Genomic DNA, 26820 nt, shown 5'->3' with positions numbered 1-26820 from the left:
AAAGAAGGCATTGTCACCCCACGATCAGATGTACTAGGGCCTGGGGGAAGCGGGTGTTCCCGGTTCATGACGTCTTGATCGATGTCATCAGAAATGGCGGGGTCCCGAAGGAAAACCTTTCTTTTCTGGTGCATTAAAACAAAGGTTTTTTTCTTGGGCGGAAGAGGAAGCTCTTGTCTGGAATAGAATCTCCCAGGTTAGAGGCTACCTTTCTTCAGATGTCCAGGCATACTGACCTGTCCTCGGGGACATGGGAATACTTTTCAGACCCTATGGTTTGAAATGATGGACTCACTTCTGAAGGATGCATGGGTTTTTTCTCTTAAGAAAATATCTAAGCCTGCCATAGCGGCCACAGGGGTGGCTCATAATATGAAGTGTCGGCTTAGCCAGATTAATGCATGAAGCAATGACGGCAGAGGAGACTTTCTATCCTCCTTTCCCACGCTGCTTAAGGAGTTGGCATACGCTGCTTCGATTCAATCCAGGCGAATGTATGCAAGATCTTCGGCTCTGACCAACTCAGCCTGGAGGGCCTTAAGGCTGAAGACATGGCAGGGGGTCAAGGCGTCCAATGCAAAAGCTCTGTGTAATCCTTTTTTACTGGAGACCTGCTGTTTTTGGCCAGGTCTTGAAGCAGTGCGAGATCGCACGGCTGATAAGATAAAGGCCGTTTCCCTTAAGAGGAAATATATAAAAAGGGCCTTCCTCCCCCAGTGGGAGATGATCACCTCCAATTAGTTTGTGATGAGGATCATCAGAAGAGGTTACCGTTGGGAGTTTTCAGAACTCCCCCCTGTTTGAGACTCCTTGTCGCTGAGCTGCCAAAATGTGCCCTTCTTTCCTCTTCAGAGTTAGAGGAACAGGAAGTGGTAATACAGGTCCCAGCAGGATAGATAGGAAGGGCTCCTATTCTCACTTTTTTGTGGTTCACAAGCCTTTGGAAAAAAGTTCAGGCTCATCCTGAACCTGAAGCGTCTGTGTGTCTTAGTCACCTACAGACGGCTTTCGTTGGTTTTGGTTACTGGGTGAGGGCACCTCTTCCACCAAAACTGTTTCAGGGCATGGATAGTAAGGATGCATACCTGCATATTCCCATCGCAGAGAACCACCAGCGTTTCCTTAGGCTGGCAGTGATAACTTCTGTATGGGGTGCTACACCTTCAGTTCAAAACACTTCCCTTTTGGGCTATCCCTTCCTCCTCGTATCTTCACCAAAGTGATGGTAGAAGTTCGGGCATTCCTACGTCTCAGGGGAGTCTCGGTGATCGTGTGTCTTGACGATCTTCTCCTGTTTGTACCTTCTCTGGCGCAGTCGATTTGGGATCCACAGGTAACAAAAAGACCTGTTGGTGAGCCTGGGTTGGCCTCTGAACCTAGAGAAACCCAACTTAAATTCCTTACCAGGGGGTCACCTTCCTGGGGTAGGTGCTGGGCTCAACAGAACAAAAGGTCTTCCCTCCTTGGAGAAGATCCAGAAGATAGACCAAGCACTGTTGTTTCTCCAGGGCAACCGTCAAAAAACTCAGGCAGGTTGAGTTTACTGACAGCCACGCTCCTAGCAGTTCAGTGGACGGGGTCATGTTACCGTCCTCTGCAAACTATTTATCTTGAATGTTTGGGACCACAGTCAAGGGTCTTGGGACTTTTTGGTTTCGGTTCCAACTCAGGTAAAGAGGTCCCTTTGGGAAAGGGAGCACGTTTGTTACAAGACCTAGAATGGAGTTTGCCAGTATCCAGGGTGGTTACAACCGATACGAACGGCTTAGGTTGGGGTACACACCTAGACTCCTGTTTGGTACAGGGTACCTGGGAGAGGAAGGAATCTAAGAGATCCTCAAATTGGAGGGAGTTGAGAACAGTAGATCTGGTTCTCAGGACCTTTCAGAGAGTTCTCTGGAGACTTCATGTAAGAGTCATGGAAACAATCCTTGGCAGTGGCTTACGTCGACAGGACGGGGACTCCTGGAGCGGATCCTTATGGGTCCTAGCGAAGGCCATCCTCAGATGGGCCGAATATTAAAATCCTGTCTTTCCAGTGATCTGTTTGAAAGGAGAGCAAATTCTGATATTAGGTTTCCTCAGAGCAACCAGGTTCTCAAGCAGGAGGTTTTTCGAATGGATCACCCAGAGTTGGGGGATTCCTTGGATAGACCTCTTTTTTTTCTCAAGGGAAAACGCAAAGGAAAGCCATCTCCTGTTCCATGAACAGGGGAGAGGGGAGGTCGGGAGCAGACACACTAAAGCACAGAGTTAGGGTTTCTCTAAGTGCTATGCTTTCTCCCCTCCCGTTCTGATTCCTGCAGGGTCAGGGAAGTTTTCAGGTGGAGATTACTACCTGTTTTCTAATCACACCTCTTGGGCCCAGGAGGCCGTGGTTCTCCATTCTGAAGGGCCTGTCAGTGGAGCCCCCCCGGGTTTTCCCGGTCTAAGAGTGTCTCCTTTCCCAGGGTCCAATCTGCGGTCCCCAGGTGGATTCTTGCAGCTTGGCTACTGAGAAGGAATTGCCGAAGGGCAAAGGGGTCTCAGACTGTTTAATAGCCACTCTTCTGAATTGCAGGTAAATAGAAACTCAGACCATTTTCTTGAAGGTATGGAGGCGGTTCAACAGCTGGTGCTCAGAGAACTCCTTCAATGTGCACAGCCTTGTAGCCGTTCTAGAGTTCCTGCAGTCAGGGGCAGATAAAGGTTTAGCCCCATAAACATTGAAGAGTCAGGTTTTCGCTTTTAGCGTATTCCTGGAAGGGCATTTAATATCAGACCTTGGTATAGTAAGGTTCTTAGAGCCTTAAGTAGGTAAAGACCAAGCCTTTGGTCGTCCCCTCCCCAGTCGGGGTCGCTCATTAGTTTTACAGGTTCTCACAAAGAACCTTTTCAGCAATTGGAATCTGGCTTATGGTTGATTACTCTCAAAACTGTCTTTTTGAGACGATCACTACGGCAAGGAAAGTGAGTAAACTCGAAACCCTTTCTGTTAGGGCACTCCCTTTCCAGACCATTCAGTTTTTAAGACCATTCTGGCCTTTTTACCTAATGGTAGTCTCTAATCCTCAGAGAGTCCGAGAGATTATGCTGCCTATTTTTTCGTTCAAAACCAGTGAGAGAACAGGAACACATCTTATTGGACGTTAGAAGATGTGTCCTTCATTATTTTGGTTGCACAAAGTCAGTTCAGGAAGTCTGATTTACTTTTAGTGTTACTTCCAAGGGCTAGGAAGGGTTCCAAAGCCTTTAGACGTACGCTAACCAGATGGTTAAGGTCAGCCATTGGGCAGACTTGCGTGGTTGGGGTATTAAAGCCTCCAGTTAGAATTAAAGCACACTCAGCCAGGACAGCGGCAACTCCGCAGACAAAGTGGGCTGGTGCGTCTCCTGAACAGATCTGTAGAGCCGCAACGTGGTTCAAGTTTTCTACGTTCGTGAAGCGCTATAGATTGGATCTTCTCTCAGCCAAAGACCAACCCCTTTGGTCACAAGGTGCTGCAAGCAGTAGGTCCCACCCTAAGACAAGGTACTCGCTTATCCTTTCAAAGGTGGCTGTCCTGAAAGACGATTGGGGGAAAAATGGAGTTACGTACCGGTAACATCCTTTTCCAGGAGTCTTTCAGGACAGCACCGGTTCCCACCCAGGTTTTTTGCAGATCATCGGGAACTCATCACATGAGACCGTCAGGTAAGTGAACTGAGGAACGAAGGGAGGAGGAGGCCTAAATCATGAAAATGAAGGCGGTGTTTCCTAAGAGGGGAGGAGCCAGTGTCTCTCAAAGGTGGCTGTCCTGAAAGACTCCTGGAAAAGGATGTTACCGGTACGTAACTCCATTTTTTTTTTTTTTTTTTTCTGGAACTGACTGCACTGGTGTGAACTATGCCATTGGAAACCATATAAACTATTATCCATGGGTTTTTGATGCAGAAAAAAAACGCACTGGACTGCATGTGGTGTGAACTGGACCTCAAAGTGAAAGTAGTCATGGAATGAAAACCATCCCTTCGCTGTGCTATTAGGAATGAGCCGTGTTCAGAGACTTCTCAGGAATCTTAGTAAACCATTAAGCTAAGCCTGGCTTCTGCATATTTAAAGGGAATCAGAAGTTTGAAATCTTTAATATGTAACTTAACTCAAATTGGGTATGTTGTTTAGGAGGAATAGCAGAATAACGCAGCAAGAGATTTGTCACGCTTGAAAATCCCTGTATTTATTATGGTTCTAGTTCTTTTATGAAATATGATTTGGTCGAGATGAATGTATTTTTTATTATTTTTTTTTTATCTATTTCTTTTGCGCATATACTGTGCAGTTTTTTTCCCCTTCCTATCTATATCTTGCACTTGTTATCAATTTTAAGTGGTTCTAAAGAAGGTTTTTTTATTGTTGTGCATTAGGATAAAAAAAGCCTTTTGTGTGTAGCACCCCCCCTCCCCCCCCATACTTATTTGAGGTCCAACTAGATCCAGCAATGTGGCACGAGTGCCTTGTCTATCCGGGACTCTCCCTTCTGATTGGCTGAGACACAGCAGTTGTGCCATTGGCTCCCACTGCTGTCAATCAAAGTCAGTTAGCCAATCAGGAGAGAGGGGGTGGGGCCGAACCGTGGCTCCGTGTCTGAATGGACACAGGGAGCCTCAGCTTGGGTGCCACAATAGCAAGCTGCTTGCTGTGGGGGCACTCAATAGGAGGGAGCCAGAAAAAAAGGAGGATCAGGGCTGCTCTGTGCAAAACCATTGCACAGAGCAGGTAAGTATAACATGTTTATTATTTTTAAAGGAAAAAAAAGATGAGACTTTACGATCACATTTTAACTTTGGAGTGCAAAGAAAAAGAGAAAAGTTGGAACGTTGAATGAAGCCTGTCATAAATAATAATGGTGGTTCCATATAGTACCAAATCATGGAAAAACATTTATAGCAATCCATAATAGTCAGAAACCATGAAATCGGCCCGAGACAGAAGTACAGTTAAATCACACTTGTTTAATAATAAAAGTAAAAAGAACAAACGTAGTCAAAACATAGACAAAGTTCAGTAACCAAAACGGATAGCCAAGCCAGAAGTCAGAGATAAATGTAGTGTAACAGCGTAACAGCAAGCAGGATCTGGAGCCAGAAGGGATGTCAGCAAAGCAAGTGATGTTGTGATGTTGACCAAAGCTAAGGTAGAGATCCTCTGGACTTGGACGGCTTAAGTAGGCAGGACTGACGAGCAGGATCAACAGCTGAGTGACTGGAAAGAGCTAGGAGCTGGCAATTAGCCGACAGCTGAGCAGCCAGCTGAGAGAAGTAAGGGCCGAACCCAACCCTGACAATAATAAATTCATACTCAAAAAGACTTGTGTATAAAATAGTGCTTATAACATGGAATACACATATTCAATAACCATGGTTGGCATGTAGGATACAAAACAAAACAAATCAAATATTACAAATCGACATAGAGACATAATTGAATAAAATATAAACATGATTAATACATTGAATTCCTGAATTACTCATACATCAGATGGTATACATGATACATAAAGAAATGCAAGATTAAAACCAGGCATGTCTTGGCATCTGTTATTGAAACTCAATGCGTTTCGTGGCATTTCAGCCACTTATCAGGAGTATATTGCAAGATGGTACTAAGTAATTGATATTTGTTTTTATAAATTTTCATGTAATTCCCTCGGATAGAGGGAAATCTCAAAAAAATGTCAATTACTTACAAACCAGCACCTCCATGGAAAGTTGGGGGGCCCTCAGATAGGATGTCTGCCCCTGGGTTGAAGGGGGACCCCCCCCCCCCCCATAGAGACCAAAGGGGAAAGCCTGAGGATAGGTTGAAGTAGCACAACATGGTCCTTTTGTATAGCGTGTGTGCATGACTTGCTGCTAAAAATGTGTGAGACTTTGATGAGGTCTAAGTATTGAGAAAGGGAAATAAAATAAATAACTTTTTTTTATTTTTATTTTTTTTAAATAGAGGGTTTATATGTACAATCATGAGTGCAGAGGGGTTGTGCAGATGTGTAAACAGACCAAGCTTGGTGATGCACAGTGGGTGTTTAAGTGCTCAAAAATGCGGTCAGGCCAAACAAAAGTCATATAATACCTACCTGTTACCTGAAAAGGGTGCATGAAAGGAATCGTGAATGGATACCCTTCCAATGTTATAGGAGCGTATGAAGTTACTCTGGCTCATATATACTAGGGTTGCACCAATACCACTTTAAGACCGAGTACAAGTACCGATACTTTTTTTTTTTAACGTACTTGCTGATACCGATTACCAATACTTTTTTTTTAATGTCAAGTGACAGTTTTCAAAGCACAATACAGACTAACCATATCTTCTTTATAATTATGAAGAACTGTAACTCAAGAGATTTTGAAAGAATGAAACTGTTTTATTTGCTTATCGCAAACTTGTAAAAAACTCAATTTTCATGGATGGACACGCATATGCAGCAATGATGGCTGGCACTTACTGATGAGCACTTAAGGGCACTGATAGGTGGCACTGATTTGCAGCACTGATGGCTGGCATTTATGGGCACTGATATGTGGCACTGATTTCCAGCACTGACTGATTGAGACTCATATGCGGCAATGAGGGCTGGCACTTACTGATGGGCACTGGTATGTGGCACTGATAGGTGGCACTGACTGTTGGCACTTACTGATGGGCACTGATATGTGGCACTGATGGCTGGCACTTATGGGTGGCACTTATGGAAATTGGGCACTGATAGGTGGCACTTATGGGCACTAATAGGTGGTATCGTGATGCAATAAAATCGACAAGTGATGACAAGAGCCCATCTTGATACACCCTGCACTCAGCCTCAGCAAGCCTAGTCAGAATGCAGCAGCGGACATCTTGTTACACCCAGCCCATATAATTAGTGAACTATATGGGCTGGGTGTAACAAGATGTCCTCTGCCACCTTGTGACTGCAGGCTACAGAGGCTGAAATTCGGGCCATCACTTCCGTTAATGATTCTGACGGCCGGTCACGGGCGGGCTGAACCCGCCTGTGAGTGACCCACACCCCTGCCAGGCTTACACAGGCTGCAAGGCTCACCTTTAAAGCTTCGCTGCACTCTGGTATCTGGTAAGGCATCAGGAGCATTTGCCAGAGTACAAGTACTTGGGCAAATACTCGTTATCAGCACCGATACTAGTATCGGTGCAACCCTACTCTACAACTTGATGTCTGTGGGACTCCAGAGACACCAGCAGCTTCAAATATCTGTTTGCTGCTATGTAATGGTGTTTTAGCAGCTGCTCTCTTGATCCGATGCATGGATCTGGCAGAAATCTTCCTCAATGTGCCTTTATCTGCACGAAACCTGTCTGCTCTGAATCAGCCACAAATCTCTTAATAGTGCGATGATCACGCTTACGTTTTTGTGAAATATCTAATGTTTTCATACTTTGTCCAAGGCATTGAACTATTTCACTCTTTTCGGCAGCAGAGGGATCCTTTTTCTTCCCCATATTGCTTGAAAATGGTGCTCTGCTTAAAGCGCGACTGTACTGGAGAAAAAAAATATTAAAAGCCAGCAGCTACAAATACTACAGCTGCTGACTTAATGGACACTCACCTGTCCCGGGGTCCAGCGATGCCGAGGCCGTTCGATCGCTCGGCTCTCGGCTGCTGCCGCCACCATTCTAGGTGAGGGAATCAGGAAGTGAAGCGAATCGGCTTCACTTCCCGGTTCCCTACTGCTCATGCGCGAGTCGCGCAGCGCAATAGGAATTGTCCGCGCTGTCTCTGGGACCCGTGTGTGTCCCAGCAGACAGAGCGGCAGGACAGGAAATGGCATAGACTCCCGTGGGAGTCTATGCCCGGAAGTGGGTGTAAATACCTGTCTTTGACAGGTATCTGCACCCCCCCTCCCCCCTGAAAGGTGCCAATTGTGACACCGGAGGGGGGGAGGGTTCCGATCAGCGGAAGTTCCACTATAGGGTGGAACCCCGCTTTAATAATGTGGAACACCCTCCTTTAGTAGCTTTTCCTTTTTAATTTTGCTCAATTGGCAATCTAATTATCATAGATGTCCAAGATTGTTTTCAGTGATCAAAAGAGCCCCGATACACAATGCCATCCATGAGTTAAACTGAAAAACAAAATATTTAGGCTCGGTTCACACCAGACGCGGCACGACTTGCCGCGACCTGACAAGTCGCCCCCGTTCTGTACTACGGAACCGTTCTAATAGGAGCGACTCGAGTCGCTCCGACTTAGAAAAAAGGTTCCTGTACTACTTTTGCGGCGACCTCGGGTGACTTGCATTGACTTCTATACAGAAGTCGTTTTGCAAGTCGCCGCTGAGGTCGTGGCGCGGCAAGTCGTGCCGCGTCTGGTGTGAACCGAGCCTTAATCTTTGTGACACTGAAATAGAATTTGCATAATAATTTGAACAGGGTGTAGGAACGAAGTGCCAGATTTGGCCCGGATGGGAAGTGGTTAAGCACATGGCAAGTTTTACAGGTGGTGCCGTCTGTCAAACTCTCCCATGTAAGTGAATGGGACCATGCTGCAAGCCAAATTCAATATTCAATTTTGGGGTGGTCCTGCAATGCATAATGACCAAACAAATAAAAAAAAAAAAAAAAAAAAAACCATCAGAAGGCAGCAGTTTTATCTTTCACTGTGCTTTGGAAAAGAGATCCACAGCAGATCACTTTTTCAGGGGGGCGGTAAACACTGCTGCTACTGTGAAAGAAGCTAAATGCAGCATGCCATCATGTGATAAACGACCGCAAGATGGTTGTGTACAGAAAAATACTCTTTCTCCAGATAAACACTATTCTGTTTTCATGGGCTTTAGGAATTTTGCATAGGAGTGTCCATCTTAAATGCCGCTCCTTTCTAATGTACTCAGCTGCTGCAAACAGTTTTTCACTCCTCAGTATCTTGTCTAACAAGACGGTTAAGTGTAGATTATTTGTTTTGCTCGGTTTTATGGACTTATTTGCATTCCTTTATTTTATTTTGTTGCCCATCACAGGATATATAAACTGGTTTTGGCACGATGGCGAGTGAGCTAAGTGATGAATCCAGTGAGTCGGAGATGTTGAGCCGCAGTCTGTCCATGTGGTACGGGGAGCCATTGGATGGACAAGAGTTGTCTTTGGATCTTCATACAGCGGCTTCTATAGGACAGTATGAGGTTGTTCAGAGCTGTGTTTGCAGGTAAGAATAAAACACTGTTGTGATAAATCTTTCCTGAACTTGGCCAGTTCAGACTTTGCGTGTGATGGAAAACGACATAAGCCTTCGTTGCTTGGTAATAACCACATCTCAAAACCATCAGTAGATCTACAGACTTCTGCTATTACAAAGTTCTCAAAACCATCAGTAGATCTACAGACTTCTGCTATTACAAAGTTTTGTACCTATCCAGGTATATCAAAGACTGTGCGTCCGGCATCACTCTAAAACAGGGATAGGCAATAGGCAAAGCCTATCCCTGTTTTAGAGTGATGCCGGACGCACAGTCTTTGATATACCTGGATAGGTACAAAACTTTGTAATAGCAGAAGTCTGAAGATCTAGCTGTTGTAGAACTACAATACTCATGAGGAATTTTAGGACACTTGATGGCCAAAGGCATGACCCCCAGAGGCATGATGGGATTTGTAGTTTCACCACTGCTGGACTGCTAAGGCTGCCGACTCCTGCTCTAGAATATGCTTCTTCCTTCAGTGATGAGTAGGGAGCCAATCTAAGGCCAGCCACACACGATACAAACCCATGGTTGCAGGAAAGAAATTCACATGATTTCCCCATCAACACGGACACTGCTGACAGGGGAATTGCTCCTGCTGAGACATTGTCTGCTCCTGACGAAGGGGAAGCAGTCCCCAACGGGAGAAGACGGTTATTATTATTATTATTATTATTATTATTATTATTATTATTATTCAGGATTTATATAGCACCAACAGTTTGCGCAGCGCTTTACAACATGATGGAAGACAGTACACTTACAATACAAATCAATACAGGAGAGATCAGAGGGCCCTGCTCCTTAGAGTTTACAATCTAGAAGGGAGGGTCAAGTGGAAACAAAAGGTAATAATTGTGGGGGGGGAGCTGAAGGAGAAAAGTAAAATACACTTGTTAGGTGTGGGTGGGGTAGGCTTCTCTGAAGAGAAGGTTTTCAGGGATCGTCTAAAAGCTAATAAAGTAGGAGATAGGTGGACAGATTGGGGTAGGGCATTCCATAGAATTGGAGAGGCTTTGGAAAAGTCCTGGAGGTGACAAGGGAGCTAGAGAGAAGGAGGTCTTGAGAGGAACGAAGAGAACAAGTAGGTTGGTATTTAGAGACAGTGATTATCGCTATAGCAGGGGCTAATGATAATCGTAAAATAATCCAGCACACTGGTTGTACCCAATGTGATCAATCAATCAACTTGGTACATTCAGCCTTTCCATTAACGTTTCAAATCTCAGCCAGTTCCTGCTGAACCGTCTGAGATTTAAACTTTAAACAGTGTATGGCTGGCCTAAAGGGATACCAGAGCTGCCTTCATGCATATAACATAGGAAAACCTTTTTTCCATGTCTTTCTCTCTCCCTGTTATCCTCCGCAGTTTTTCTTTTGTACATTATTCAAGTAACTTATGCTGAATAGAAATAATATTGAAGAGCTGCAGGTATTGCCTTGTCCACTATTGAGAAGTACAAAACCTTCATTTTTTTATTTTTTATTTTTTTCCCTTGTTAATCACAAGATTGTCCCTCTTGTACCTCTTTGGGGTAAACTTACCACTATAACAGAGAACAGGCTTTTCCGCAAGTTACCTTGAAGACTGGAAAACCGTGCTCTGGCCCAGATGCCTTTTGAATTGTAGCAATAATCTTCAAATACAATGAAGCTGGCAGCTTCCTTAACCTCCATTGCAACAATTCTTTATAGGCTACATGGCAGGATCCAGCACTAATAGACTAATGTGTTTTGGCCAAAGCCTTATGCCCCATACACACAATCAGAAATTCCATAAGAAAAAACTTGGATGGTTTTTCCGACAGAATTCCGCTCAAGCTTGCCTTGCATACACACGGTCACACAAAAGTTCTCTGATCTTTCGATCATCAAGAACGTGGTGACGTACAACACTACGATGAGCCGAGAAAATTAAGTTCAATGCTTCCGAGCATGCGTCAAATTGTTTACGAGCATGCATGATTTTTTTGCACGTCCGAATTACATACAGACGAACACCTTTTCGGATAGGAACTTTTTTCCAACCGAAAAATAGAGAACTTGCTCTCAATCTTTTTGCTGGCTGGCATTCTGCCAGCAAAAGTCCGATAGAGCATACACGCAGTCGGAATTTCTGACCAAAAGCTCACATCTGACTTTTGCTGGCAACATTTCCGATCGTGTGTATGGGGCATAGCTTTTATAACATGCAATTAGGAAGGCTTTGGCTGAAACTCGTTGGCGTGTTGCTGATGGATCCTGCCATGTAGCCAGTAAATAATTATTGCAATGGATGTTACAGAAGTAGCCGGCTTCATTGTATTAGAGAAACTTACTACTCGTTGGTGACAGTAGAAATGAGCCCAGTATTAAATACTAACCACAAATCTACTAAAAGATCAATCCCTGTAGGGTGTTTTAGGAGCCACAGAAACCTTGAAGGACTTGTTCTATGATAACCCGTGTTTATGAGGAGCACATCCCACAGAGTGATTTGGGGGGGGGCTTCGTAACAAAATGTTGTGACCTGTATTGCTGCGTGGATTGTTCCTGGGGGGGGTTCCACAGCTCCTGCTTTTTGGAAAGCTGAAATAAATAATTGTATTTTCCTGGGTGTCTGGAACTCCCAGAATTCCATTCATACCTTCCAGCATCTATCCTAATATTTAATTATAAAATTCTTTCTACTTCTGACCTGTGATGTCTGGTCCATTCCATAAGACAGTGCATTAAAGGATAGATTTAATTTTTTTTAATTTTTTTTGGTGTTCAGCTTGAAGAGCAGCACAGCCTTGCTTTAGGTGGGACAATCCCATCAACTCAGGGTTTGGGACTATAGTCCTATCTCTCTTATAAGCAGTGTGAGCACTCTAATGACACTGACCTTTGCCTGCCTGCGCTCTGGTGCTTATTTTGAAACATTTAGACTTTTTTTTTTTTTTTTTTTTTTTTTACCACTTCAGCAAATACTGCCGAGAGACTTATTCAACTTTACGTTCATTGGCTGGCTCCTTCTTGGTTTGACATCATTGTGGTATTTTTACAGAAGTTTATTTTTAATTTCTTCTATTATCAGGTTTTCCAAAATTTTAATTATTTAAAATCTTATTCACTAACCTCACTTTATATCTGTCTTTCAAAAATTCTATTTCACTGCCGATAGCCCCGTCCTTCTACCTAGTTCCATCCCCTCCCCCTACCCATTGGTCTGCACTCGGCCCTCTTTCTTATTTCTAAACCTACTCGTGCCCTACTACACTCTCATTTATATTTTTCCCAATATCTCTCAGAGGTTTTGAAAATTTTGCATTTCCCCAGGTACTATTATATCTTCCTGGTTGCCCTTTTTCTCTGCTGCATAGATATTCAATTGTGAAACATTCTGGCTTGATGCTGATGTGCATGGAAATGAAGAGGTTACTTGGCTGTCACTTGCTTTGTGACTATTTTAAAGTGTAATTTTGTCTTCTCACTAACGAGCCCTCTTGTTTATCCACAGACGGGATGTAGACCTGAACCAGAAGAATCTGGGTGGATGGACACCACTCATGTATGCTTCTTACATTGGTCATGATGCAGTGTTGAGCCTCCTCCTGGAAGCCGGGGTAGATGTGAACTGCAGGACCTCCAGTGGACAGACCCCTCTGATGCTAGCCGCCAGCTGCGGGAATGAGAGGGTGGCTTATTTTCTAATACAGGTAAGACAAGCTAAATATGACAAGATATGCCCAAGGCATAGTCTCTTCCTCTAACCACTTGACCTCCCGGAAGATTTAACCCCCTTTCATCCATTTATTGCGATATGGCATTGCGTTACTTTAACTGACAATTGTGCGGTCATGCAGTGCTGTACTCAAAGTTTGTCTTCCCCCCCCCCCCCCCACAAATAGAGATTTCTTTTGGTGGTATTTGATCACCTCCTGGTTTTTATTTTTTGTGCTATAAACAAAAAAAGACCAACAATTAAAAAAAAAAAACCTATACCTTTTTACTATAAATCATCCAATAAAAACTTTTTCATACATTTAGGCCAATCTGCATTCTGCTACATGTTTTTGGTAAAAATCCCAATAAGCCTATATTCATTGTTTTGCGCTGAAGTTGTATCATCCACAAACTATGGTGGTTATATACTGGAATTTTCATTTGTTTCTTTTTTTTTAATACTAGTAATGGCGGCGATCAGGACCTTTTATAGTGGTGCCGGTGGACACTAACTGACACGTTGTGGAAACCAGTGACACAAATATAAAATGATTGGTGCTAAAAATATGCACTGACACTGTACTGTAATAACACTGGTTGGGGAAGGGTTAAACATCTAGGGCAATCAAAGGTTAACTGTGCTTCTAGGCAGTGTTTTTGTGTGCTACTTTTACTAAGGGATGTGATGGATTTTTTTCCCTTTGCAGGGCCACAAAATCCTTCACTGCCAGAACAGAGGAGTTTACACAGGCAGAGCTCTGTTCTGTGTCTCTGCCCGACGATCGGTCGGTGCCGGTGGACATCCAGTGCCCAGCACCCACAGATGGGTGTCAAGTATGCCTCCTATGCGGAAGTGCAGAACCATAGATATAGAGAGGGAGAAGGAGGAAAAAAAATGACTCCTAAAGGCAGAGGAATGGTGGGACATGTAGTTCCGCAACAGCTGGAGGGCCACAGGTTGCGCGCCCATGCCCTAAACCATCTGTTCCTGCAACCACTGAAATATAGTCTAATGCTATCCATGCCCACATGCATGTACACAATCTATGGGTAGTTGTTAACGAAAACCAGGGTGTTCAAAATTGTTCCCTATTTGCCCATATTTCTAAGATCCCTCTGACTATTTCTATCAAGATCTTTCCTAGAGCTCTTCTCTACAGTGCCTTGAAAAAGTATTCATACCCTTTGAAATTTTCCAAATTTTTGTCATGTTACAACCAAAAACGTAAATGTATTTTATGTGATAGACCAACACAAAGTGGCACATAATTGTGAAGGAAAGGAAAATAAGTGTGTGTGTGTGTGTGTGTGTGTGTGTGTGTGTATATATATATATATAATTAATTATACAGTGCCTTGTGAAAGTATTCGGCCCCCTTGAACTTTTCAACCTTTTGCCACATTTCAGGCTTCAAACATAAAGATATAAAATTTTAATTTTTTGTGAAGAATCACCAACAAGTGGGACACAATTGTGAAGTGGAATGAAATCTATTGGATTTTTGAAACTTTTTTTTAACTAATAAAAAAAATGAAAAGTGGGGCGTGCAAAATTATTCGGCCCCCCCTTGCGTTAATACTTTGTAGAGCCACCTTTTGCTGCGATTACAGCTGCAAGTCGCTTGGGGTATGTCTCTATCAGTTTTGCACATCGAGAGACTGAAATTCTTGCCCATTCTTCCTTGCAAAACAGCTCGAGCTCAGTGAGGTTGGATGGAGAGCATTTGTGAACAGCAGTTTTCAGCTCTTTCCACAGATTCTCGATTGGATTCAGGTCTGGACTTTGACTTGGCCATTCACCTGGATATGTTTATTTGTGAACCATTCCTTTGTAGATTTTGCTGTATGTTTGGGATCATTGTCTTGTTGGAAGATAAATCTCCGTCCCAGTTTCAGGTCTTTTGCAGACTCCAACAGGTTTTCATCCAGAACGGTCCTGTATTTGGCTGCATCCATCTTGCCCTCAATTTTTAATTCAATCTAATTTTATTCAGAAAAAAGGGTGAGAAAAAGAAGGTAGACAACACAAGCAGTAACAAGATACACCAACAGTATGCTTCGTATATGCCTGAACAAAAACATGTCTATGTTACATATAAATGGATTGACAGCACGTAAATAAGGCCTTCCAGGAAACCGTCAATGAGACCAATCCATGTTTGCGGGGGAAGGGGAAAAGGAAAATAGAGAAGAAAAAAAAAAAAATATATATATATATATATATATATATATATATATATATATATATATATATATATATATATATAATATACATATATATACACATAAACACATACATACAGAAAGAGTAAAATAAATACATCGTATAATCTAAAGAACCTTTCGTCTTCAGTACTGCCAAGGGGGTTCAAAACTGGCCCCTGCGCAGAACTCCGGACGAAGTCATATAAAAATCTGCAGGGACATCTTGCCCTCAATTTTAACCATCTTCCCTGTCCCTGCTGAAGAAAAGCAGGCCCAAACCATGATGCTGCCACCACCATGTTTGACAGTGGGGATGGTGTGTTGAGGGTGATGAGCTGTGTTGCTTTTACGCCAAACATATCGTTTTGCATTGTGGGCAAAAAGTTCGATTTTGGTTTCATCTGACCAGAGCACCTTCTTCCACATGTTTGGTGTGTCTCCCAGGTGGCTTTTGGCAAACTTTAGACGAGACTTTTTATGGATATCTTTGAGAAATGGCTTTCTTCTTGCCACTCTTCCATAAAGGCCAGATTTGTGCAGTGTACGACTGATTGTTGTCCTATGGACAGACTCTCCCACCTCAGCTGTAGTTCTCTGCAGTTCATCCAGAGTGATCATGGGCCTCTTGGCTGCATCTCTGATCAGTCTTCTCCTTGTCTGAGCTGAAAGTTTAGAGGGACGGCCAGGTCTTGGTAGATTTGCAGTGGTCTACCAGCTTTGCACATCTAGAGTGAAATTTTTGCCCATTCTTCTTTGCAAAACCGCTCAAGCTCTGTCAGATTGGATGGAGAGCGTCTGTGAATAGCAATTGTCAAGTCTTTCCACAGATTCTCAATTGGATTTAGGTCTGGACTTTGACTGGGCCATTCTAAGACATGAATATGCTTTGATCTAAACCAGGGTTCTCCAAGGGCCACATTGTAGATTTTACAAATATTTTCGGGCTGAAAAAAGTAGTTATTTTTATAATCTCATTATAGCCTTTCCACACATCTGTCTCTTCCCCCCCCCCCCCCTTCCCTCATACCGCTCCTTTAACACACCCCTCCACCATCACACACACCTTTTTGGGTTTTCCAGTCCTGCAGACAATTTCTCTTAGTCCTGTGGCTCCTCCTCCAGATGATGTCAGTGGAGGAATCTGCAGCACACCAGAGCAGGCTAGCTATCACTGGGGCAGGCGTGACAAGACATCCATCCAAATTTCTGGTGGCAGTGCACCAACGCCCCCCATCCAATCGGATGGAGATTGAGAGGTCCTGCAAAGAAGAATGGGAGAAACTGCCCAAAAATAGGTGTGCCAAGCTTGTAGCATCATACTCAAAAAACTTGAGGCTGTAATTGGTGCCAAAGGTGCTTCAACAAAGTATTAAGCAAAGGCTTTTTTAATAAATTTGCAAAGATTTCAAACAAACTTCTTTCACGTTGTCATTATGAGGTATTGCATGTAGAATTTTGAGGAAAATAAGGAATCAAATCCATTTTGGAATAAGGCTGTAACATAACAAAATGTGGAAAAAGTGAAGTTATGTGAATACTTTCCGGATGCACTGTATTTTTAGTCTTTGACGAGTTGTGTCTAATTTTTTTTATTTTTATTTTTTTTTGTTTATTCTAACATTGAAGCATGGGGCTGAGATGGAGGCCAGGGATGCTCGTGGTTGGACAGCTCTTTTTCACTGCACTAGTGCTGGACACCAGCGGATGCTGCTATCCTTACTGGAGAATGGGGCCGATGCAGATGTCAAGTAAGAAAATCATGTTCATCTCAAGGAGGATGTACAATCGGGTTGTAAGGTATTTAGTCGATTTTGTATTTCCTGTGTGCCTGCAACAATGGCATTCTTTTGGATCTTTCCAGGGAGCCAGTATATGGGTTCACTCCGCTCATGGAGGCTGCAGCCTCAGGACACCAAATCATAGTGCAGCATCTACTAAACCATGTAAGTCTTCAGTCCTACAGTGTACATATGTGATACAATACAGGATGGGGTACTACCCATTTCACACTAGGAATTGCATTGCTGGCAGCAAATTGCTAGCAAAAGGATCCCTAGAAGACTCTTCCAGGGTGACCAGAAAGGCGTTCCATTGCTACTTCTGCGCTGCATTTGCACAAGGAGAGCCATGCTATAAAAGGTGAGTACTCTATTTAGCAATACTGTAGCTGGTAATTTGCTTCCAGCGGCAGGATCTCCTAGGTTATTTTTTTTTTTTTTTTTTTGTGCCTTAAAAAAAAATAGGCAATGATGTTGTGAGGACTGCTTTCCTGTTTCACATTATATATATGGGTATATATGTATATATGTGTATATATGTGTATGTGTATATATATATATATATTATATATATATATATATATATATATATATATATATAATATATATATATATATATATATATATATATATATATATATATATATATATATATATATATATGTATATATATGTATATGTGTGTGTGTGTGTATATATGTATATATATATATATATATATATATATATATATATATATATATATATATATATATATATATTATACTTATTTATTTCTCTAAAAACTTAATATATATTTCAGCTAAAATGTATCATTTTCTTTTGTTTTTTTGGTAGGGGGGTGAAGGTGATGGAGGCAGACCATAATGGAGATACTGCTCGAATGCTGGCAGCAAGATATGGCTATTCAAGGATAGTGTCTCTACTGGACTCCTATCGCATCCGCGGGTCCCGACTCCATAGCAAGGGATCGGGTATTAATTTGTATCTATTTTGTTTTATAAATGTAGCAATATTTCACCATATTGGTGCAGTTCCCCTTGTGTAGAGAAAGATAGTTTTTATTCTCGCGCCAAATGAAAAACATTAAGGAGGTACTGAACGCTGGAAGCTGTAGCCAAAAAAGTTACCAAACAGAGGACTGGTCACTAGTACTGCATGTAGTCCTTCAGCTGCGGAACTTTTCCCACACTGTGTGTGGAAGTGGCCTTCTTGGTAGAAGCAGGACTTTCTTTCCTCATGTCAAAGGCTCCACCATAGGGAGCAGCACAGTAGGGACATCACCAAATTTCACTTTAAATCTGCTAAGACCAGCAGTCCGAGGCAGCGGTGCCTTACTGCAAATTTGCAGGGTACTGCTTAGACCCGATTAACTTTTCTAGATGTTCTTTAGAACATAGCATATACACTGTATTACCAAAGGTATTGTGACACCTGCCTTTACACACACACAACATTAATGGCATCCCAGTCTTAGTTCATAGGGTTCAATATTGATTTGACCCAGCCTTTTGCAGCTATAACAGCTTCAACTCTTCTGGGAAGGCTGTCCACAAGGTTTAGGAGTGTGTCTATGGGAATATTTGACCATTCTTGCAGAAGCACATTTGTGAGGTCAGACACTATTGTGGATGAGAAGGCCTGGCTTGCAGCCTGTGCTCTAATTCATTCCAAAGACGTTCTATTGGGTTGAGGTCAGTGCAGGCCAGTCAAGTTCCTTCATCCCAAACTTGCTCATCCATGTCTTTATGGACCTTGCTTTGTGCACTGGTGCACAGTCATGTTGGGACAGGAAGGGGCCATCCCCAAACTGTTCCCACAAAGTTGGAAGCATGAAATTGTCCAGAATGTCTTGGTATGCTGATGCCTTAAGAGTTGCCTTCACTGAAACTAAGGGGCCAAGCCCAACCCCTGAAAAATAACCCCACACCATTTCAGCAAATGATTTGGACCTGTGCACAAAATAAGGTCCATAAAGACACGGATTAGCGAGTTTGGGGTGGAGGAACTTGTCTGGCCTGCACAAAGTGCTCACCTCAACCCAATAAAACCCCTTTGGGATGAATTAGAGCGCAGACTGCAAGTCAGGCCCTCTTGTCCAACGTGCGGTTTACTGTCACATGCTTGTGAGTAGATTTTATTTTGTTTTTTTTAATAAACCTATCTAAGGATAATGTACAAGGCCCTCTCTCTTTTACTTCTTGTCCATCCAACATCAGTGCCTGACCTCACAAATGTGCTTCTGGAAGAATTGTCAAACATTCCCATAGACACACTCCTAAACCTTGTGGATGGCCTTCCCAGAAGAGTTGAAACTGTTATAGCTGCAAAGGGTGGACCAAATGCAATATTGAACCCTACGGACTAAGACCCCATTAAAGTGCGTGTAAAGGCAGGCGTCCCAACACTTTTGGTAGTAAAATGTATTCACTTTTTGAGTTTTTTTTTTTTTTTTTTTTTTTTGTGTCACTTAACCCCTCCTTTCCAAAAGGCCCTATATTAATGTTCTTCAATCAATGCCCCATGCTAAGTGTGCATTAATAAAACTACCATCTAGCACTTGACACTTTGCACAGCTGCCAGGGATCCTAATTTACGATAAGAACCAATCATGAAACTCTGATCAGAATTCAGCTGTGGGTACTCCTGCTAACTCCTACATTACTACTTCATCCTGTAGTGATGTAGGAGTTAATGGGAGGAACCATAGAGCAGCAGGGAGACCCCAATAAATTCTGAAGAATCCTCTGGAGCATGGGCGTCCGCAGCAGGGGGGTCAAGTGCGCCCCCCCTGGAATCCCCAAGGTGTCTGCCGTAGCCGCCGCCATGCTGCATTTATTTTCACTTTTTTTTTCATTTTTTTTTCCGCGGGCGACTTCATCCTCCGCCCTCTCCGACTCCCATAGATCAGAGTGCTGGATGGCTCTGTGTACTGCAGCCGCTCTGTAACATGGCCCCGTCCCCTCAGACCAGCTCATGTGATAGTAAAGAGAATCAAAGTTCCCCCTATCACACGAGCCGGTCTGGGGGGGCGGGCCATGTTACAGACTGGCCGCAGTACACAGAGCCATCCAGCACTATGATCAAGAGAAGGAAATGCTGCAGGTACAGCCCGCCTATGTGCCACAGTGCCTGGATAGGAGGGCGGGGGGGGGGGGGGAGGGGCGCCCTGCCAATTCTCCTATCCAACTTATTTTACTGTCCCCAGTTCACCTTGTGCTCCCTGCCCCCCCCCCCCCCCCCCCAGTGCACTCCACCACCACCACACTCTCTCCTGTCCCCCCCTCTCTCCTCCACCACACTCTCCTGCCCCCCCATCCTTCTCTAGCCACCATCCCAGTGCTCTCCACTCCCCCCAGTGCTTCCCCCATTCTCCCCCCCCCCCCCCACAGTGCTCTCCGCTCCCCCCAGTCCTCTCCCCTCCGTGCTCTCCCCTCGTTCTCCTCCCCAGTGCTCTCCCCCCTGTTCTTTCCCCCCAGTGCTCTCCACTCCCTCCAGTGCTCTCCCCCTCTGTTCTTTCTCCCCGCTTCTTCTTTCCACTCCCCCCCAGTGCTCTTCAGCTCTCCCCATAACTCTCCAGCCCCCACCCCAGTGCTCTCCAGCCCCCCTGGTGCTCTCCACTCCCCACCCCTGTACTCTCCACTCCCCCTGCATTCTGCCCCCACCCATGTGCTCTTCAACCCTACCAGGGCTCTCCACCCCCCATAGTGCTCTCCAGTCCCCAGTGCTTTCCACCCCTGTTCTTTCTGGCCCCCACTGGTGCTCTCCACTCCCCCGTGCTCTTTGTACCCCCCCAGTACTCTCCAGCCCCCGTGCTCTCCACTCCTGTTTTTCTGCTCCCCCAGTGCTCTTCACCGCACCACATTCTCCTGCCCCCCATGCTCTCCTCCGCCACCACACTCTCCTGCCCCCCCTGCTCTCCAGCTCTCCCCATCCTTCTCTAGCCACCATCCTAGTGCTTTCCCCCATGTGCTTTCCCCCCCCCAGTGCTTTCCCCCCCCCAGTGCTTTCCCCCCCCCAGTGCTTTCTCCCCCCCCAGTGCTTTCTCCCCCCCCAGTGCTTTCTCCCCCCCCAGTGCTTTCTCCCCCCCCAGTGCTTTCTCCCCCCCCAGTGCTTTCTCCCCCCACAGTGCTTTCTCCCCCCACAGTGCTCTCCCCCCCCCCACAGTGCTCTCCCCCCCCCACAGTGCTCTCCACCCCCCACAGTGCTCTCCACTCCCCACAGTCCTCTCCCCTCAGTGCTCTCCCCCCTGTTCTCCCCCAGTGCTCTCCCCCCTGTTCTCCCCCAGTGCTCTCCCCCCTGTTCTCCCCCAGTGCTCTCCCCCCTGTTCTTTCCCCCCCAGTGCTCTCCACTCCCTCCAATTCTCTCCCTCCAGTGCTCTCCCCCCTGTTCTTTCCCCCTCTCCCCATCACTCTCCAGCCCCCACCCCAGTGCTCTCCAGCCCCCCATTCTCCCCACCCCTGTCCTTTCTGCCCCCTTGGTGCTCTCCAGCCCCCCCCACAGTGCTCTCCCCCCCCCCCACAGTGCTCTCCCCCCCCCACAGTGCTCTCCCCCCACAGTGCTCTCCCCCCACAGTGCTCTCCACCCCCCACAGTGCTCTCCACTCCCCACAGTCCTCTCCCCTCAGTGCTCTCCCCCCTGTTCTCCCCCAGTGCTCTCCCCCCTGTTCTCCCCCAGTGCTCTCCCCCCTGTTCTCCCCCAGTGCTCTCCCCCCTGTTCTCCCCCAGTGCTCTCCCCCCTGTTCTTTCCCCCCCAGTGCTCTCCACTCCCTCCAATTCTCTCCCTCCAGTGCTCTCCCCCCTGTTCTTTCCCCCTCTCCCCATCACTCTCCAGCTTCCACCCCAGTGCTCTCCAGCCCCCCATTCTCCCCACCCCTGTCCTTTCTGCCCCCTTGGTGCTCTCCAGCCCCCCCCCCAGTGCTCTCTACCTTCCGTGCTCTCCACCCCTGCATTTTACCCCCACCCATGTGCTCTCCACCCCCCATAGTGCTCTCCAGTCCCCCGTGCTTTCCACCCCTGTTCTTTCTGGCCCCCTCTGGTGCTCTCCACTCCCCCCTGCTCTTTGTACCCCCCAGTACTCTCCAGCCCCCGTGCTCTCCACCTCTGTTTTTCTGCCCCCCAGTGCTCTTCACCGCCCCACACTCTTAGCCCCCCCAGTGCTCTCAGCCTACCGTGCTCTCTACCCCTGTTCTTATTGGCACCCCCAGTGCTCTCAAGTTCCCCACCCCTGTGATCTCCATTCCCCCTCGCTCTTTGCCCCCACCCATGTGTTCTCCAACCCCGCCAGTACTCTCTACTCTCTAGTACGCTCCCCGTTCTCTCCAACTCCCACCCAGTGCTCTCCACTTCCCCAGGACCAGAGGACAGGCTGACTGGGGCCGGAAAATGAGGATGGCTGAAGGTGCAGGTGGCCAGGGACCACTCCATCTCACAGCAGACAGATCCTCTGGAAGGAGCACCGTCCCCATCCAAAATGAGAACAGACCCTGCCTGCTGCTGGCCATCATGGATATCCTGCTAGCATGCAAGGTACCGTAACAAGCATCAACAACACACCTTCCCACAGACAGGGACTGCAGACTGGGACATGGGGCACAGGAGGGGCTGCAAGGATGGGCACAGTAAAGCTGCATTTGATGGGCACAGTGAGGCTGCATTTGATGGGCACAGTGAGGCTGCATTTGGTGGGCACAGTGAGGCTGCATTTGGTGGGCACAGTGAGGCTGCATTTGATGGGCACAGTGAGGCTGCATTTGATGGGCACAGTGAGGCTGCATTTGGTGGGCACAGTGAGGCTGCATTTGGTGGGCACAGTGAGGCTGCATTTGGTGGGCACAGTGAGGCTGCATTTGGTGGGCACAGTGAGGCTGCATTTGGTGGGCACAGTGAGGCTGCATTTGGTGGGCACAGTGAGGCTGCATTTGGTGGGCACAGTGAGGCTGCATTTGGTGGGCACAGTGAGGCTGCATTTGGTGGGCACAGTGAGGCTGCATTTGGTGGGCACAGTGAGGCTGCATTTGGTGGGCACAGTGAGGCTGCATTTGGTGGGCACAGTGAGGCTGCATTTGGTGGGCACAGTGAGGCTGAATTTGATGGGCACTGGAGAGGCTGCATTGAGCTCTTGCATCAAGTCTGCAGTCTCTGACCATCTCCTGTAGCATGTCTGCAGTCTCTGAGGGAGTCTGGAGAGGAGTCAAGAGTGGGAGAACCGCCGGGATGGGGGTCATGGGGAAAAGTCAGACTTGTGTGGACTGTGGACAGGAGACTATAGGATAAAACCAGAGCCACCAAGCTGGAGCCAACTGACTGAGCCCTGCACAGTGCACCTGAGAGGAGGTCAGTGAAAGCACCGCCAGGCCAGTCGGGGGGTGGTCACTGATGTAAGGGGGGAGTGAATACGATAATGTAAGGGACACTGATATAAAGGGTTTCCTCCTTATATTAGTAACCTACCCCCCTTACCTTCGAGTATTGTTTCTGCAGAAGGTGGTCCCCCCCACGTTCTGAGTTTCTGGGGTCCCCCTTGATGATTGATCACTTACCACTATTAACTGGTAAAATGTATGGTTTTCCCTTTCATGAACAAGAAAATAATGACGTTATGCTGTTGGGCTGGTATAATAATGCTGTGAGGCTGGTATGAAATTTTTTCCAGGGCTGGTTTTTGAAAGCATGGGCGTCCGCAAGGTTACTCAGGTGGCTGCGTACCATGCCCATATAGCCTAGAGAATTTACATCTTTTTACATTGCAATGCATCTGTTGTTGCCATATTTTTATCTTGATGAAAACAGTCTATACAGTGACAGTATGAGATCAAAATATGGCCACAACAGATGTATTGCAATGTAAAAAGATGTACATTCTCTAGGCTATATGGGCATGGAACACAGCCACCAGAGTAACTTCCAATACAAAGTGAAGATGAATTATCTGTTATATAACACATATGTATTACCAGTGGAAAGATTTTCATGAGATTGTCGAAAAGGGGCAGAGCATGAGTGGCCTTAAAATGATGCCCCCCCTTGGAAAAAGTTCTGCGGACGCCCATGCTCTGGAGGCGATTTTGCTTTATTATTGTGGCATTAGACGGAGTGAGGGAGGGGAGTATTACTTCCTACTTTACAGGGGGCACATTTATTAACGGTTTTATTTTAATGCAAGGAAGCGTTTCGACCAAAACCTTCCAACCCCCCAGGTGAGTGATGAAGGTGTACACCATCTGCAAGGTTTTTACTGCTGTTTGGGACTCTGTCAAGGGAAATCCATTCACTTCCTGTCTTGGTGACTAATTCAAGAAGGCCTTCATGTATTGTATGGAAAGAGGGGGCGTACACAAATGGCAGATAGAGATCAGGCATTTTAGGAGGCTGAACCGAGACGCCATAGTGGGGAAAACAATTAGTGGCTTTGAAAAAGGCTCACTTGTTAAGGGTAAAACCGCTATAGGGCTTAGACAGTGAGAGGCGCTGGGACTGGTTGAATATGAAAGCATTTTGCAGGTAAAACTGCTTTAAATCCAATTTTGTTTTTTCTAATAAAAATTTTGTATGTTTTCAGTCCATCAAGAAGATCTCAGCTCATCTGATGAATCTTCTTCCACCCCTTACCGGCCAAGGCCACAGAGGAAGACCAAAGGTCCTAGCATTCATGATGGGCCCCAAGCCTTGGCAAAGATAACTGGCAGAGGAGGTGCACATGCCCGGCCTGGATATGGTGTGTAGATAATAGAATAGGTTGGATGCAAGCTTAGCATGATCCAGGACACTGATGTCTCTGTATAGAGCAGTGCTTCACTACTTCCAGTATTGCTAAACCTGTGACACCTTTGTTTAAAAAAGGTCCTTTGCATTTCCGTTCTTAAAGTAGCATGCATTGCTTTCTGGGCAATTTAAAGTAAAGTGCACCTTAAAGTGGAAGTAAACTTCCTCGGCAAACTTTTACCTATAAGTAAGCCTATAATAAGACTTACCTATAGGTATTGAAACCTGTGCAGTTTAGGTGATATTTCCAGTGCATGCAGCCAGTGACATCACTGGCACATGCGATCTGGACGAACGGCCCACGTGTGCCGTTCCTTCTGATCCAGTGCCATGAACGGCGGCCCCCACACAAATGCGCAGGATTGATATCATTGCAGCTCCAGCCAATCGCAGTGCCAGAGCCCGCGAACCCGAAAGAAGCTCCGGGAAAGATGTCGGCCATGACAGTAGTGTGCGGGGACCTCTGCAACAGCTTTGTTTTATGGTATTTCATAATGAGCTAGTATGCGATGCATACTAGCTCATTGTGCCTCTGTCTTGCAGGGTTTTTTTTTGGGGGGGGGGGGGGGGGGATTTTTTATTTATTTTATTTTCAGAGGCTTACAACCTCGTTAAGGGCCCCTTCACACCAGATGCAATGGGATGTGTTTTTTGGACACATGCCCACTGCATAGATACATCACACCTTTGCAGTGCAGTAAAAATAAAGTATGGCGAGCTGCATTGTTTTCATAATTGCAAATGCATATAAATGCAACACATGTAAACACGACTCTGGGACTGAAAAACAAATTGGGCTCTTTGATGACTTGTCCTTCCCCATGCCAAAAATGCTAAGGAAAAATGCACTGCAAACGCGCGCACATATCAAAAGTAGCCTAATCTATAAAAAACAAAATCCACTTTAACTGCATTACTCTTCAGTACAGTCCCACAGACTTTCCACACTGTGATCCAGCTTCTGTCCTCTTCTGGGCTTGTTAGACGCCCCAAGGGTCCTCTGACCCACACCTTCTTGAGCACACCACCTGCTAATGCGTTGTCACTTTTTTCTTTTGCTTTTCATCCAGCAATGTCGGATAATTGTGTCCCTGCACCACATGCTGTGGTTTTTCAACCCCCTACGTCACTGCTGTGTAATGTAGCAGCATAGGGGTTAAAAGATGGAAGCACATCACTAGCTGGGGACACCATTTCCTACCGAGCATTTTGAAAGACGAGCAAAATTTTTAAATACATTTTGACTTGATATACAAGTAGCGTCATGTCACAGCTGAGTATAAAAGAGAGGCGCCTCTAAGTGTAGCAATATGGTTACATTTAATGAAGGTGCAACATATTGCTACACTTAGAGGCGCCTCTCTTCTCTTTTATACTCTGTAGCTCCTGCTGGATTTTGCTTCTAATCCCCTTGTGGAGGCTTCCATTTGTGGATGCACGTTTTATGGTTACACAACCTGGTCACATTGCTATAATCTTTTTATATGGACTATAAACTGAAGGATTTATGAATAAATGGTTGTGGAACGAATCATCTGATAAACAAGTGCTTCGGATTACAAGCATGTCTCTGGAACGAATTCTGCTTGCAATCCAAGGTTTTACTGTGTGTGTGTGTGTGTGTGTGTGTGTGTGTGTGCGTGTGTGCGCGCGTGCACCGGGGGGGGGGGTACCCCATCCCAGTTGCCCACGTACCATTGTAGGACATTTGCATCCTGCTCTTTGCGGTCATCCCCTCTGGACAACATTCCTCTATGGCTGCACCTGGGCTGAGAAGTCTTAGCCCCTGTACACACGGTCGGACATTCTGCCAACCAAATCCATCGGATCTTGTCCGAAACTGTTGCATACACACGGTCGGACTAAGTTGTCGAAAAATCCGATCATTCAGAAAGTGATGACATAATTTCGTTACGATGGGACTAGTAGCCAATAGCTTTGATGTAGGAATTTGATCTGAGCATGCGTGGCACTTGGTCCGATCAAAATTCTCTACACATGATCGGAGTATGTCCGATCGAACCAGTTGGTCGGAAAATATTTCCAACATGTTGGAAAATTGGGTCCGACGGATATTCAGACGGAATCAGTCCGATGCATACCACACACAGTATAATTTCCTGACAGCACGGTCCGATAGGACACATTCTGACGGATTCTCCGACCGTGTG

At 45.6% G+C, this 26820-nt stretch overlaps 1 protein-coding gene across 3 annotated transcripts in view; it reads left to right on the top strand.

The window, feature by feature from the left end:
• ANKS3 (ankyrin repeat and sterile alpha motif domain containing 3) overlaps positions 1–26820 on the top strand; it is a 61684-nt gene that overhangs the window by 10313 nt on the left and 24551 nt on the right. For 2 of the 3 annotated variants that reach the window (XM_077449280.1, XM_077449279.1), the window contains exons 2-7: positions 8998–9182; positions 12698–12896; positions 16735–16856; positions 16970–17052; positions 17726–17860; positions 24447–24602. In XM_077449280.1, the coding sequence (XP_077305406.1) occupies positions 9022–9182; positions 12698–12896; positions 16735–16856; positions 16970–17052; positions 17726–17860; positions 24447–24602 (856 nt within the window). In that variant the 5' untranslated portion in view covers positions 8998–9021. The remainder of the gene's footprint in view (positions 1–8997; positions 9183–12697; positions 12897–16734; positions 16857–16969; positions 17053–17725; positions 17861–24446; positions 24603–26820) is intronic. The other variant, XM_077449281.1, reaches the window with a different exon arrangement.

Source organism: Lithobates pipiens, unplaced genomic scaffold (assembly GCF_037356315.1).
Source record: "Lithobates pipiens isolate NorthernLeopardFrog02 unplaced genomic scaffold, aLitPip1_a1.2 Scaffold_22, whole genome shotgun sequence".
NCBI lineage: Eukaryota > Metazoa > Chordata > Amphibia > Anura > Ranidae > Lithobates > Lithobates pipiens.
The sequence above is the reverse complement of the archived record's forward strand: the minus strand, read 5'-3'. Positions and strand labels throughout refer to the sequence as shown.